At 54.4% G+C, this 15,684-nt stretch overlaps 1 protein-coding gene across 4 annotated transcripts in view; it reads left to right on the top strand.

Moving 5' to 3' along the window:
• Nucleotides 1–15,684, top strand: part of KLHL29 (kelch like family member 29) — a 300,737-nt gene that overhangs the window by 235,284 nt on the left and 49,769 nt on the right. For all 4 annotated transcript variants that reach the window (XM_045813464.2, XM_087863842.1, XM_045813463.2 and 1 more), the window contains 2 exons: nt 4,643–4,784; nt 7,335–7,847. In XM_045813464.2, the coding sequence (XP_045669420.1) occupies nt 4,643–4,784; nt 7,335–7,847 (655 nt within the window). The remainder of the gene's footprint in view (nt 1–4,642; nt 4,785–7,334; nt 7,848–15,684) is intronic.

The raw sequence follows: 15,684 nt of genomic DNA, 5'->3' as shown, positions 1-15,684 counted from the left end.
ACACCAGCCCCATTTCTTCTGGATGCTCTCCCTGACTTCCAGGCGCCGTTGAGTCACCTTCTTCTGACCTCCTAGGACAAACAGCGGAAGGGGCTGAGCTCTGGTTTCTCCAGGCGATCCCCCAGCCCCACGGAGGCAGGTGTCAGCCTCAGCACCCCACATCATCCATCCGACTCAGGCACATGGGAGGAGACAGGCATTACGCCTCGAGCAGCCTCTGGCAGCATTCAGGACAATGACCTGGGGGGGCCCAACACACAAGGCCCCCACAGTCTGGAACCTCATCTCCCCACCGAGGGGAGCTCATTGCCTCCCATCTCCCACATGCGCCAAGCTACCTCACACCTCTGTTCTACAACATGGTCCACGCTTCTGGAGTGTTCCCCATGCCTCTGGCGGCCGTTGCACCAAGTGATGAATGCTCCTACTGTTGGAGCTCAGAGATGCTGCCTGCTCGTTCGTTCCCTGGGCATCTGCAGCAGGCCGGGCACTGTCCCGGGTCCCTGTTGTCACAGAGCTAGCCCCCCAGGGCAGTGTGCGGAGACCGTGATCGTCGCGTACACAGTGTGTCCGTCCACGTGAGAGCCCCAGGCGAGCGCCATCCCATCTTTTCCAAGTTTCCTGACCACCTGGGGTGCTGCTCACCGACACAGCACTTTTGTGCAAAGTAGAAAAAGGTGCTCCCTCGGAGTGGACAAATTAGCAAAAAGTAGCCCCTCTGGGCGGTCCCAGCGTCATGCATGAACCGCCTGGGGAGCGCAAGGTGCTCCGTGGGAGGAAAAGGACCCCCAATCCCCTCCGCCAGGCGTCTTTGCATTAGCCCCCCGCACACCTTCCCCCCAACGGAGCAGGGCCCCCAGTGCAGCTCGGGGGGCGATGTGCACCTGGATCCCCCCAGGCTGGTAGAACACAACCCAGGGGTCCTGGGAGGCTTGTCACAGGGGGAGGCTCCCAGCCCCCGGACCAGCGGGCGCTTCGGCCCGTGCTGCCGCCTCACAGAGAGCTTCATCCATAAAGGATTGGGGTCTTTAGTGTTCCTCAGTCGCTGAAAGAAGCAGGATGCTGTCAGCTGCCGCAAAAATGTGACCTTTGAAAATTTACAAGAGCTCAGGGTTTAAAAGCTGCTGCGTTAATGATGCATCCTATTAGCATCTCATTAAAGGGAAGCAGAGAGAAGCCTGCCCGGCCTGGTGATGGGCAGAGAGGGCCCCTGCGAAGCACCGGGCAGGAGGAGCGCTGTCCTCATCTGCCTCTCTCTGCTCGGGTCATCACGTCAGGGGAGCAGAAGCATGGCCAGGAACACTGGCAAAAGGCCAGGTGTCCGGGTGGCTTCACTGATGTCCCACATGATGCCGTGGGAGGGGGCCAGAGGGGCTTCCCTCAGCCCTGCCTTCCTCCCCCCACACCGGGCTGTTCTCCTGGTTGGTTTCTGTGGCACTCCTGTGCTGGGATCCCCATGGCAAGGAGAAGTGGAACTGGGGAGGCCTGCTCAGGCTGGGGGAACCCTGGAGAGCCTTTGGTGGAGTCACAGACCTTTGGGGACTCCGGACCAAGGGAGAAATTCTTATTAGCAGGAGCTCAGTTCAGAGCTGGAGCCATGGACCCGTACACTGTGCCCCCGAATACCCCAGAACTTTGGAGACCATGCGTTTACTTTGGGCCTGGAGCCCTTTGTGGGAGGAGGGGCTCCGTCAGGCCGAGCCGACTCCCATCCCCAGCTGCAACATCCCTCACCCACATGGGTGCCCAGGCGCCCGGCAAAATGCACAACAGTACCCAGTTTTTTCCGGAGGGAATGGAGAAAGGAATGCTCATTTCACTGTTTTAAAAAAAATAAAGAGAATTTTCTGAGCTGTGATTTGCTCGTAGCTTCAGAAGTTGCTAGTGCGAGTAGAGTGAGTGGCCTTATTTATCTTTCCTGAAGGAAAAAAATGAAAGACGCTGTTTCCCTTCTCATAACAGAATGGCTTTCTTGTACATAAGAACTTGCTTGTAATAGTCATGAAAGACAGCCAAGCAGCAGGCCTGTGGCCGCCACACCCAGTTGCTCCCAGCCATTCTGGGCTCACCCCTGTGCACCTGGCTTCCTTCTGGAGGCTAACAGACCTGTGTTTGCCGAGCTCAGTGCTCCACTCTGCTGGGAGCAGCTGCTTGAGGGCAGGGCTGAGTCTCAGTCACCGGTGCCTGGGCAGGGCCTGGCGTGGAGCAGGGGCCCAGTGCTTGTTTACTGAACACACCAACTAACCAACAAACGTGTAAGTGAATGATCTGGCAGGAGTGTTCCGGAGCCAAGGGACTAAGCCCTTGAAAAAGTGTGCAGTGTCTCAAGTTCAGAAACTTGCCGATTTTAGAGCAAAAACAGGAACTCCCGGAGTTTTAGAGTTCCGAATCTGGTTATTCACTGTGGAGGAGACCCCAATCCGCTGTACTGGTGGCAGCAGCTGCCCTAAGGGCCAGAACCTCCAAGTTCCCAGCGCCCTTCCCTGCCCCAAAGTACCAGGCGTCCTGCCCCGAAGTACCAGGCCGAGGCACAGATGCTGATTCAACAGGGGACAAATGGCAAGGGTGGGAGGACCCTGAAAACCAAACCTGCCTCTGGGCTGAGAGGCCGCCAGGAACCCCAGGCCGCAGAGAGGGGCTGCAGCGCCCCCTACTGGCACAGGGGTCTCTGTACTGTCCGTGAAGGAGGGTGCCCGCGGAGCCTGGAGAGTCATCCTTCAAACCCCACCCCCAGGCAGGGCCCTGAATGGGACACCCCACAGGCTCCTTCCCCTTCGCATGCCTCTGGTTATGGGAAGCGACCGCGGCAACTCCCAGCCCACGAGCACCCAGGGGATCCTGGGAATGCAGAGGTCGCTGCAGACAGGGCATGCTGCAAAGCCCTCTATTTAGAGAACCCTATAGAAGGCACGCTTTTGTTCCGTAAGTTCCACAGGACTATTGGTGAGTGTGGCCAAATCCCCAACACCCTCCCCAGTACCCTCCCCCCCCCACCACCACCACAGCCAACCCCAAGCTCCCATCTGTCCCACTGACAGAAATGGGGCAGGGGCCTCTGAGATGGAAGCTTGTCCACGGAATTGTTCTTTCCTCCCGAGATTCACTCTTTCCCTTTGTTTCCTGCTCTGTTCACAGAAGCGAAGCATCTGAAATGCAGGCCAGAGACAAAGTGCAGCCTAATGCAATTAGCTTCGTGCAGCCCGCAGGTCCTAATGGGATCCAGCTCCGGCTCCGCTCCTCCCAGCCCGCCCTAATGCAGGCGCTGTATGTCATCTGCATTATGCATCAAAGACCCAAGAAGTGTTGGCCTCCCTCCTCTCCACCCGCCCCTACCTAGCCATTCCCGCTGCTCAGAGAGACCCAGTGGGGGCGCTGCCCCACCAGCTGGCTCACTGGGTCAGCTTCTGTGAAAAGTCGGGAAGCCCATGGCCCTCACCTCACCTGAGAGAAGCCTGCAGACGCCCCTTGAGGCCCCTCTGGCATTCTGTGGCTAGCCCTGGTGGACAGCCGTCTCTGCCCCCCACCCCACCTCCTCCTTCACCCCAAACCTGGTTGGGCTCTGGCTGCAGCCCTGGGAACTGCAGAAACTTCCTGAAACCATCTGTGCCGAGACCCCACCCCCCACCCCCGCCACATCCCAGTGATCCCAGTCCCGGGCTCTCCAACATGCTTTTGGATTTCTTCTTGTTCTTCTTTCTTTTTTTTTTTTCTTATTATAATGGTAATGGCCATAGTAGAAAATTTGGCAAATACAGAGAAATAGAGACAAGAGAATAGAAGTTACCCACATTCCTCTCACCAAGAATAACACCCCTGCTAGCATTTGGGTTTTTTCTCTCCTACACATAGTGCTTTACATGTGAGCTTCTGTTGGTGTCATTTTATGTCCTGCTTTCCTCGTTTAACATGACAGTGTCAGCGTTTTGCCATGTCATTACACGTTTCGGTAAACATGATTTGTAATGACCACATAATATTCCACCAAAGCTGCCGCTCAGAGACCAGGGCTGTGCTAATGTTTGTTTTCAGCCTGGGGTTCATTTTCTCCTTGATCTAAATATCTAAATTAGAGAATGAGATCCTGAAACAGAGAGCCGGCCTCCTTCCCACAACGAGGAGCCGAGGGTTCCAGGGAAGATGCTCCCCGCACCGAGCTGCCCTCCCAGGGGTCTCAGCCCCTACCCCCACCACACCTTCTATGTGGAGTGGCACATTGGGGGCCTCAGAGGCTGGTATGCGGCTGGCCTGACGGTGGCGCTTTGGAGAGCCGTCCGCTCACAGGTCAAGGGGCCAGGCACACAGCTGGTCCTCAGCACACGCCCATAAATGCTGCGGTTAACCGATGACCCGAGGGCCCCGGGAGCTTCCCTTCTCACAGCACAGAAAGCTTTCCTCGGTAATAGTTCAGGTGGAGTGAGTGGCTGCAGAGGGCGGCCGGGGAGGCCCTGGGTTGGGTGTTCCTGCAGGTGGGACTGCAACAGAAGCCCGCAAGGACGAAGCCAAAACGCTCTGCAACTCCCCGGTGGCACTGGGTGTGGGGCCCAGTCTCTGCGGCTGGCCCCGTGGCGCTGCTTGGGGGATGGGCCCCAAGGCGGCAGCCCGGGCCAGGCTGTACTCATCCTCCTGCTCTGCTTCTCCCCAGGCCCCTGGAATCTCCAAAGCGGACAGTCAGTCCCAGGGACTCACGACCAGCATCCGGTGGGGGCAGACGCCCATCAATCAGTCCACGCCCTGGGACACCGATGAGCCACCCTCCAAACAGATGAGGGAGAGCGACAATCCAGGTGTGTACTTCATCGGCAGCCAGAGACCCCCACGCCGGGGCTGGGAGGGGTGTCGGAGGCCCCCTGGGTGTTCCAGCTCCTCGGCAGGGCCTGGCCCACGGGCCCGCGGCAGCCCAGGCCTCAGGCTGCCTGGGGACAGGGACTCTGTGTGTCCTGGGCTGTAGCTGTATCTCTGTCCTTTCTCTGCTGCTCAGGAAAGCTTTGGGGGGGCAGGAGGAGGGAGAGTGACCTCGCAGGACTGACTTTGAATCTGCTTTGTGTTGTTTTGAATAGTCCTTCCCAAACCTCAGGACTCTGGTTCATGCATTTCTCAAGTCACACCTTCCAGTGAGGTTCGGCCTTGCCAATGTTTGTATGAGAACCGAGATGCTCCACCCCCAGGGATGGGGGCTGCCCCCCGCTCCTCCAGCACCCCAGGCCTGCTTGGGTCAGCTCTGACCATAACAAACCCCTTCACTGTTACCGTACATTGGTTCCAGACCTCCCCTTAGGATGCACAGAACTCGTCTGCTTGGCCCTCCACACCACAGCCCTTTAGATACCTGGACACCCCACTCATCCTCCCCTCCAAGTCTTCTGCAGGATAAGTACCCCAGGTCCCTCGGCCACAGTCCAGAGCCTGTGGCTGCCAGTTCCTTTACCCTCCAGAGATTTACCTCTCCCTCTGCATCCCTCAGGGCCCAGAACCCGATGCAAAGAGCCCACATGTGCTACGACCAGCACCTCCTTCATTCGGCCCCTCTACTTTGGCCATGCCGCCTTAGATCACTTCTGATTGGCGCTAGCCCCAGATATGTGCTGTCACCAGTGAGACCCTAAGACTGTCATGGCAGCAACTCTGACCCCTGTCCTCTTAATCTGCCTTAGGCAGCGGGGTGTGGGGACTCATGGGCAAGTCCTTGTCAATATCTTCCCATAAGACTCAAGGTCTCTTAGATTCCAGCTCTTTATTGCTGACCTGTGCCTAACCCTCCTGCTGTTATGTCACCTGCAGATGGGGTGGTGATCTCCTCCCTATCACCATCCAACTCATTGATAAATAGGTGAGCAGGACTCAGTGTGCATCACTAGAGACCTCCTTTAGGTCGCAGCATCCTCTGGGCCAATCGCCCTCTCATGAATCAGTCGCTTCCATGGCCCGGCATCTCTGTACCTTCACCAGACTCACCGGAGAAGTCACCAGCTGTGCTCGCAAGTTCTGGTGCATCGTTCCAGGCTCCTGGCTAATGCTGGCGAGAAATGAGCTTGGGATGGCGTGCCGTGCGCTTAAGACAGCAGGCTGGCTCACAGCAATGCCACCTCCTCTTCTTCAGGCTTGGGGATAATCCCCCTTAGCAGCCCATTCTAGAATCTTGCCGGCACTGCTTCACCAATATTTGCCAGCTTCTAGTTTTCTCCAACTTCCGATTTCTCCGAGGGAGCTCCCAGCTCCCCTTCTCGTCTCTGGGGCTGGGGATACTGAGTGGCCGCCTGAGCCCAGCTCTCTTCCTCAGTCTCCCTGCCCTCAGGCTATACTGCCAGTCCCCCAGCATCATGAACACCAAGGTGGCATCTGGGTGATGGAGACCTAACCCCACACTCGTTCCGTCAGAGGTGATCCAGTCTGACCTTCCCTATCACAGTGTCTTCTGGCTTCACTCACAAGCACGTTTGGGTTACCTCAGTGTCAGCTCAGCTTAGGGGGACCTGGACCTGCTTGGCCTGACCTGGGCACAGCTGGCCTCAAATCTTGTATCAAGTCTCAGGAGGTGTGTCTGGACCCCCTTGTTCAGTCAAAATTTCCTTAAGGGCCAAAATGCACTTCTTTGTTTCCCCCAGGGCCGGCCATGCAGAGGTTGCTTAGGAAAAAGCCTGGCCCCCAGAGCAGCCCCTGCCAGGCTTCCCCCACTGCCCGCACCTCCTGGTCTCCCTTCCTGCACCACAGGGCTCTTGCACGGCTCCAGGCTCTGGTGTTCTCACCTTGCCCAGCAAACACCTACTATCTTCACAATCAACCTTTCTCCCCACCTCCTCCAGATAGCTATTCTCCAGAAAGGGAGGAAAAACACCAACATTTATGGAACATTTAACACATTCCAGACACTCTGCTAGTTTTTCTTTTTTTTTTTTTTTTCCCCAATACATTTTCCTCACTCAGTTCCCAGGAGACCTCTGAGGTAGGTGTTGCTGGTTCCATTTAACAGATGGGAAGAATGAGGCTCAGAGAAGATAAGCAGCTTGCCCAGGGCTGCTGGCTAATAAATGGCCCAGGCACGATTTGAACCCAGAACTCTTTGAAGGTCTCTGCTTTCTTCTCTCTGTTTTGTTGCCTCTTGAGCCTTCCCAAGCAGATTGTGCTCCCCCTCTGAGCCTCCACGGCTATCTGCTCATATACCCCCAAAGCACTTATCCTATGCTACCATAATCACAGATTTTTAATCTGGGGGTTTCTGGATGCAGGTGTCTTGTCCGCCTCAGTGACCTCGGCACCCAGCCCAGGGCCTGGGGCAGTCAGTGTTTGCTGAGTGAATGTGTACCCAGCAGATGACATCTCTTCTGTCTCCCTTGCAGGCACAGGGCCATGGGTGACCACGGTGGCCGCCGGGAGCCAGCCCGCCCTGATCGCACACTCCTATGGAGTGGCCCAGCCTCCCACCTTCAGCCCGGCTGTGAACGTCCAGGCCCCAGTCATTGGCGTGACCCCCTCACTGCCTCCCCACGTGGGGCCCCAGCTCCCGCTGATGCCAGGCCACTACTCGCTCCCACAGCCACCCTCTCAGCCACTGAGCAGCGTGGTGGTCAACATGCCCGCCCAGGCCCTGTATGCCAGCCCGCAGCCCCTGGCCATGTCCACACTGCCTGGCGTGGGGCAGGTGGCCCGCCCGGGACCCACTGCCGTGGGCAACGGCCACATGGCAGGGCCCCTGCTTCCTCCACCACCACCAGCCCAGCCGTCTGCCACCCTCCCCAGCGGTGCCCCTGCCACCAATGGGCCCCCCACGACTGACTCGGCCCACGGGCTGCAGATGCTGCGGACCATTGGCGTGGGGAAGTATGAGTTCACCGACCCCGGGCACCCCAAAGGTAAGTTCCACTGCCCACATAGTCCTGTGTGCCCCCATCTGTGCTTCCCCGAGTTGCAGTGCGGACAGGAGTGTGTGTCCCGGCAGCCTGTGCTCTGCAGCAGCTCCCTCACGGGCCTCCCCCAGCCCGGAAGCCCTAGTGCGGCCTCCCCCTGCCCAAGACAGGCTGGCCTCAGGCTGAGGCAGCAGAGGGGAAGGTGGGGGAGGGAAGGAAGGCAAGGCGAGGACCTGTGAGCAGGCAGGGAGAGGAAGGGAAGGGAGAGCCTGCAAAGTCCAGGGTCCTTCTGCCTCCAGCCCGAGCCCTAGGCCACTCTCACCTCTGACCCCGAGGCCAGGCAGAGTATGGAATGAGCAGGAACCTTCTGCTCCTCTTAGGGCTCTGTGGAAGAGTCCTTTGTGGGGCCTTCTCCATTTTCCACCCAGGAGAACAGTCAGAGCATGAATTGTGTCCTTTCCCAGAAAACACCCTCTGCTGTGCCACTGGATGAGAGCAGCTCCCCAGACATTAGGTGAGAGGACTGTCTCCCCAGGAGACACTCGCAGACCATCCTGAGCCACTTGGATTTTTTGTTTCAAGGACCCAAGGGTGGCTCTGTGAGGCTCCAGGAAAGAGCACCTCTAGCCTCAGCCTTCCGCTAACCTCTGTGCCCCACCCCCAGGGCAGGTTTCAAAGGAGATCCTTGAGAACAGAGCCCCCAGCCTTAGGGTTAGGACAAAGTGCATCAGCAAACAGGCCTCGCTCCTGCCGTCTGTCTGAGGGATCTATCCAGCTGGAATGGGCAGGAGGACCGGGGGCCACAGATGTTAGACTGGTGGGGTTCATCTGCCCCAGACTTACTTGTTCTCCCTTAGAGCTCTAGACAGCCAAGCCCCTCTCCTGCTGACTGGAGAGGGGAGGCAACCAGACCTGGACCCGGTCGCAGGCAGGGAGGCACACGATGGGCGGTCTGCCTGCTGGGGTACCCAGGCCTCCTTTGAAAGGGGAGAGTGGATGGTCCTAGGAGGTGGGGACCTCTGGGCTTCACTTCTCAGCCTTCTCGCTAACAGCCCCTGGGGATGGCTTCTCAGGGGGCCCTGCCTCTCCGCAGAGCAATGACTCCCACTAGCCATTCTTTCCTGCCTGCTCTCATGCATCTCTATCTTTATCCTTTCGAGCAATTTTCAGACCTCGTCAAGCATCCCAACAACAAAGCCGTGCCTAGATCTCCACTGGGTTTCATTCCCAATCTGATTGCGCCCCAACTGCCTTTGTTTTGGAAATCAGCACTAGTTTTTAAATGACAAAATTATAGAAAATTACATCTAAATTCTGGTAAACTCTTGCTTTGTTTAAGATCTTTCTTTAAAAAAAATTGACTAAATTGATTTTTTGTTTGAATTGTTTTGGTTAAGCTCTCTCTCCCTTAGAAAGGAAAAAAAAAAAAACCTTACTCCCTGTTTATATGCTGCCAACTCTGGTACGCTGGGAACTGGGTGTCCTGGCCACTCCCGAGTCTGTGCCAAAGCCCAAGGCACTGGGTGGGCTTCCCTCTCCCCAGGGGGGCATCTCCCCCACCCTCAGCCACCTTCAGAGGCCTCCTAGGGCTGATGAAAGGTCTTGCTGATTGGCCAAGTTGCAGACATGTATCTAGGAAAAGGACTTATTCTGGGCAGAAAGGTAACTGGCCCAGTTGGGCCTGAAGTCCCCAGTTTGGGGCTTAGCACGGACCTGGGGTCCACCTCCCCCAAGGCACAGGTGCATTCTGTCGTCAGGCACCTCCGCCGTAAGCTCAGGAAGTTTCAGGTGGTAGAGACACACCGGGCTGGAGGGCCATTGCAGAGCCACACCTGTAACATCTTTCTGGGGCCAGAGGGCGTGAACCGTCCTCTGTGGTGAGCCCAGAACCGCGGACAGGAGGGAAGGAGAGAGAGGGCCCCTGATTGGGGTTTGTCCTCCTAGCCCCTGGAGGGTGGATTAACTGCTAGCTGAGGCCAGGCATAGGGTCAGCCTAGAAAGCGTCCCCAGCCCTGCCTTCTGGGGAGCCAGTGAGATCCCTCCAGCTCCAGCTCCAGCCAGCGACAACCAGTGACCCATCCGTCACGTTGATTTCCATAGCTGGCCAGTGAGCTGGCTGTTTCCCCGGAGATCACATTTAACTCACTTCTCTATTTACGGCCCTCATCAGCTGATTTACCCCCGTGTATTTGTGGTGAAAGAAGACAATGAAGCAGAACATACAGATGCCTCCAAACGCAAGCCTGGGTGGGTTGTGCGGTGGTTTTTGGTTTTGGGGTTTTTTTTTAAGTAATTTCTCCTTTCATTTCTAATCTTAAAAGCCTTTATTGCTAAAGCTATAATTTGTCTGTCAGATCTAATGTCAAACAACCGCATATTTTTTAAAATAAGAAACCCGGATTTTGAAACCAAATCTTTGAAACTTACCATGTGAGAATCATATTCCTGACAAGACCGTGTGGGTTTGGATCTGGGTCACTTTTAATTTTGCCCCTAGGGATTTTACATCTCCAAAACCCAATTGATTTCACACTCCCAAATGACAGACAGCTGGCTCCGAGTGGGAACCATGCCGCAACACATGACGGCGTCAACACTAGTCAGAACTCCACTTAAGGAAGAGGAAAAAAGAAAAAGAACTTTCCTTTTCTCCTGTTCTGTTTGAAAGCTTGCCCGGCATTATAATAAGATTCACCATAGAGCTCCTTGAGATCTAGCTCATTAAAGTCCCGCGATTTCTCCTCTATTGTTTGACATGACAACCTGGCCTCTCACGGGGTTGAGTAATTATGGAGAGATCCCCTCCATGAAGAACAGGTCTTGCCAGCCAGAGGGATGGGCCACTGGTATTTTTAGACTTCATTAGTGCCCTGATTTAAAATTTCACATTTTGTTTCTTGTAATTATCTTCCAATCGACGGAGCTGAAATTTCTGTTGGGGCTATGTGAGTCTGCCTTCCCAAAAAGGGCATTGGGACTTTAATTTAAAACTTAACCAATTGAAAAATAAAGGTGGTGCAGAAATGCTTTTTGATTTGCAATAGGTCAAGCGACTGTCTCTCATCTGTGACGAGAGAAGCCAGCTTGCATGCAGTCCACTTTAATGAGTGTTATTTAAATGCATTGAGCACATATAGATTTTCTTAAGAAACTTATAAGATAAATCTTTCTTTCTCTAAGAACAATTTGGGGGTAGGATTTCATTCTTTAAAAAACAAAGATTATGTATTGAAAACTAATTAAAATAGATTTCATGTGTGCAAAGTGATAAGGAAAGAAAAAAGAATTAGTTGCATTTGAATCCTGTTATCATATACCTGAGGCCTTTGTCTTGTTGGACTGGAAACCACGAAGCAATCTGTGGGCGGAGGTGGTGGCCGATGTCAGGCCTTGTGAGATGAGTGAGGGAAGTCTAATGTCACTGCCCCCGTACCACGGGAGCCCAGCAGAGGCGCAGTCTCTTGGTGTCATTTTTCTATCCCCTACCTTTTTCCACAAATGATTCTTGGGGGCTAAAAGGGTAGCCAGAGACCTTTTCAAGCCCCAGACTCATGGTGGGCCACAGAAAGGTTATATTTTCATCTGCATGTCCAAGGAGAGAGAAGCAAGCTTCTACCCGCTCCCTTCTGCTTCTGAACCAAAAAGCAAAATCCAAGTTGACCTGAAATGGTGAGGGCTTGTCTCTTCTGACTTTAGATTTTATAGGCCTAGGGGGAGGGGCCATGTTGTGGGGTGTGTTCAGCCTCTCCCTGTGGTTTCACACCTCTTCCTTCTCATTCTTGCCCCGGGACCCCCACTGGGGGGAGCTCGGTGTGTCTTATGCTACCTTCTGCTTGGAGAGCAACCACTCTGTCTCCATGAGTGGCAAAGACAGGATCTGGAAAAGATATCTTGAGGCATAGTGAATAGCTATGTGATGAGGACAAGTCTCCTAACCTCTCTGAGCCTCCTTTTCTTCATCTTTAAAACGGGCTGAGAGTGCCATCCTCATCGGGCATAGAGGAGGTTTGAATGAGATTGTGGACATGCCCTCTTAACTCTGCAGACCACTGTTCCTGTCAACACTGACCCCAGGTCTAGAGTTTAGCAGAGACAGAAGCTGGTGAAGGGGTGGGAAACAGAGCCCCCTCCCTGGTGCAGAGGAGATGGAGGCAGCCCATGCTTGTTCATACGGTTGGCAGCCCCCAGGTCAAGCAGCGTCATGGGACCATCGTGTCCCCATGCGTAAAAGGGAGTGGATGTGTCACCTTCCTGGCCCAGCACAGACCCCCCCACCATCCCTTCCCCACCCCCTGACATGCCAGGGCACACTGCTCAGTACAGATTCTAGAAGCAGCTGGGAATTCATGATAAAGCTGTTTGCCCACGCATGGTTAGCCCAGAGGCACAGAATGTCCAAACTGAAATCACATGTCCACAGACCTGCTCTTCCCATGCCTCTGTCTCAGAAATGACATCATGAATCCATCCAGGAGCTCAAAGCCAAAGCCCATGGTTGTCCTTGACCTGCCCTTATCCTGCACTGAGTCTGAAAACGCCTTTGCTTCTGCCTCCTCTCTCTGTCCCCACCACCACTCCCGTCTCAGGCCACCAGCACCTCTGGCCTGCCCTGATGGCCTTCAGGCCCACGGCGCATCCCCTCCCATCCAGGTCCAGCCAGCGTGGTCTTTGCAGAGCACAAGTCTGCTCCCATCACTTTCGGCAAATGCCTAACCAGCCCCTGCTGCTTTCCGGACAGTGCCCAACCCTTCACGTGGTGACTCAGGGTCTGACTCCTGCCTCCACCTTCATCTCTGCTGTTCTGCTCACAGGCTGCCCTGAAGCCACGCCAAGCCTATGGTTGTTTCCCTTCCAGCTGTGCTCTGTGCTTGGCCACGTGCTTGCAATACAGTTACCCTGCTTTCATGTCATTCTCCCCGGTAGACTGCGAGGCACTGGGGCGGGGGCAGGCATCTCCACCCAAACACTTGCCCCAGAGCACAGGGGAATCTGAAACTCTGCCTCAGTTTCCTTGTCTCTAAAAGGGGATAATAATAGAACGTGCTTCTTCAAGTCGTTGTGAGGATTAAGTGAGTTATTTGACATAAAGCCTTTGGAATAGTGCCCGGCATGTCGTTCATCACTACAAAAGTCTTTGCCATTAGTATCTTCGCTACCAGTGCCAGGGCCACCTTTCAGTGTCCATGGCCTTTTAGGGGCCCAGGGGAACATGAAAAAGCCAGAGACCAGTTTATGTTGGGAGTCTTGAGAGATTGCGTCCCCATGGTGATGTCTGAAGCACCTCGTTCCCCAGGGTCCACTTTGAACACAAGAACTTGCCTTCCCGCCTTGCAACACGTTACACCCCTCCACATCACCATAGCAACCAGAAGGCATCAGGCTGCTGCGCAGACCCTCCCCCTAATTTCAGGAGCTCTCTGTTGGAGGAGGGCTCCTCCTATCTACCGTCAGGGGGTCTCAGCGTCTTGCGAGATTCAGCTGGACACCAGGGTGCCAAACTCACTGTGTGGGTCCTCGGCCAGGGCCGTATGAGTGGATAGGACAAATGGGAATTCTGTCGGCCTGCAAACCAACCAACCACGGATGCAGGCAAAGGGAGTGGGTTAGGAGCATGTGGCCAGAAGCCTGGAAGGTGGCCAGGAGCCCAAGTTCTGCACCAGACGCTTACATAGAAATCAAACTCCACTACCCACTGACCCAGTGGACTGTGCTAGAACACTGGTATCTCTGAGCCTCAGTTTCCTCATCAGTCACATGGAGAGAATATCCGTGCTGTCATCATAGACACATTTTAAGGGCTTGATAATATATGCAAAGTCTTAACACAGCACATGGCACGTAGTAAGCCCACAACAACATTGGCTGTTGTTACTACCGCCGCTAATGTAAAGAATCCTGGAGGAGAAATGTTGTCTGGGCACCTTTGACTCAGGCCCACCATTGTTTCTAAAGTAAGGTTGCCCAAAATAATCTCCCAGATCTAACTGCCACAACCCTCAACGCAGATCTGGAACCAAATCCACAGACCCGCTGTTACCCTAATTTTCCCCTTTCCAGACTGCCCCCCCACCCCACCTCAACACACACACCCTCACCCAAGAAATACATGTCTCAGAGCCTGTGGGATTTGACACTTCGTCTACACAAGGCTCTTGGTCCTCGCCCGGGCAGCACCGGCCCCAGCCCTGCCTCCGTAAGCCCTCCTCCCCTTCCCAGGGCTGTGGCCTCCTGAGGTTTGTTAAGCATTAATTGGAGGGTTGTCCAGGGCTTAACTGTTGTGTTAACAGATCATTTGATGATGAGCGAAACAGGCAAGCGGAAAGATGCAGCGAAGGCCACTGGACCACCCAGAGACCATGTCCATCTCAGAGCAGGGGGTGACCCCAGTACCCCGGCCTGTGTGCAACCCTCTCAGGAGCCCCCTCTTCAGTGAGCTGAGTACATGGAACAGGGAGTAGCATATGGACTTTCAGCCCCAAATCTCTGCTGAGCATTTTTGAGATCAGAAATCCTGCTCTGGCCCTAACGGTTGATGGGCAGGGCCAGTGGAGTCAGGACACCGTGGGAATGAGAGGGCTCTTCAGATTAGAGCAGAGGGAGGGAATATTGGTCTTGCATCCTGGTCTTGCAAGGTGAAGTCATTCTGGCCAAGGTCAAGTCATTCTAGTGAAGGTCAAGTCATTCTGGCCAAGGTCAAGTCATTCTAGTGAAGGTCAAGTCATTCTGGCCAAGGTCAAGTCATTCTAGTGAAGGTCAAGTCATTCTAGTGAAGTCGTCAAGGTCAGGTCGTTCTGGTTTTGGAAGGCCACTCTGGTCTTGCAAGTGAAGACCCCGTAATCTTCTTGGGCTTTGATCGGGGTAGGATACCCTTAAGGGCCATGAACCCCTCACTGGGAAATTGACGCACACTCAGCATCCAGAAATTCTTTGTAAACCTTTCTCTCCCATTGTGACAGGTTAATGGCAAACGTCCTGTTGCCTAATCATTCTGCAAACATCTAACACATGCTGTCTTTGCTAGGAAGGGCATGTCGTGCCAGGCTGATCCCTAACATTTTTCAATTTTTGCGGTTGGGAATGAATTTTGAGAAGGGAAGAGCTGGGCAAAGCCGGGGCGTGCCTACTGCCTGCCCCGTGAGTTGGGCAGGTCACGGTGCCCCAGACCATGAAACCAACAGGAGGAAACGTGGCACAACACTGGCTTTGGTTGAAATTGCATTCCATTCAAGAGCACACTCACTATTCCAGAAGCATAAAAGGTCAAAACAACACACGCATGTTAGGAACCGAAAACATTGTGTAAATTGCTTAAAGGGAAAAAATGGCCAAAAGCTTGCGATCTGTTGAGGTTATCCACCATTGCCTGTTTTCCTCGTATAATGCTCTTTCTTTTAAAAAATGTATCTTAGAGGGAAGCCCAAGAGTACGTCAGTGCATCACCACGAAAATGCTCTTTTTTACTTTCTAGCTCTGCCAGCCACCTTTTGGACGACCTAGCAACCGTGCCGTGAACTATCTGGCTTTGTCCACTGGCCCCTCACGGCCTTTCCCTCCTCTCTTCCAAGTGACTCCTCACTGTTGTCATTGCTCAGTGTCTCAGACCCAGGTCTACACACATTCCGGGCAACCACGGATCTGTGTTGCACCACTGTCTGTGGAACTAGTGTCATGGGCTGCATGTGAGTGTGTCACGGCTGCCCTCACAGCATGCCCCTCACTGGGCAGCTGAAACAACAGCTGTTTGTGTTCTCGAAGTTCTGGAGACTGGAAGTCCAAGATCAGGATGGCCGCAAAGCTGGTTTCTCATGGGGAAGCCTCATCGGCTTACCGATGGCCATCTCCT

Source organism: Ursus americanus, chromosome 7 (assembly GCF_024610735.1).
Source record: "Ursus americanus isolate L20-20 chromosome 7, mUrsAme1.1.p, whole genome shotgun sequence".
Classification (NCBI taxonomy): domain Eukaryota; kingdom Metazoa; phylum Chordata; class Mammalia; order Carnivora; family Ursidae; genus Ursus; species Ursus americanus.
Note: the sequence above shows the minus strand (reverse complement) of the source record. Positions and strands in the feature narration are given on the sequence as shown.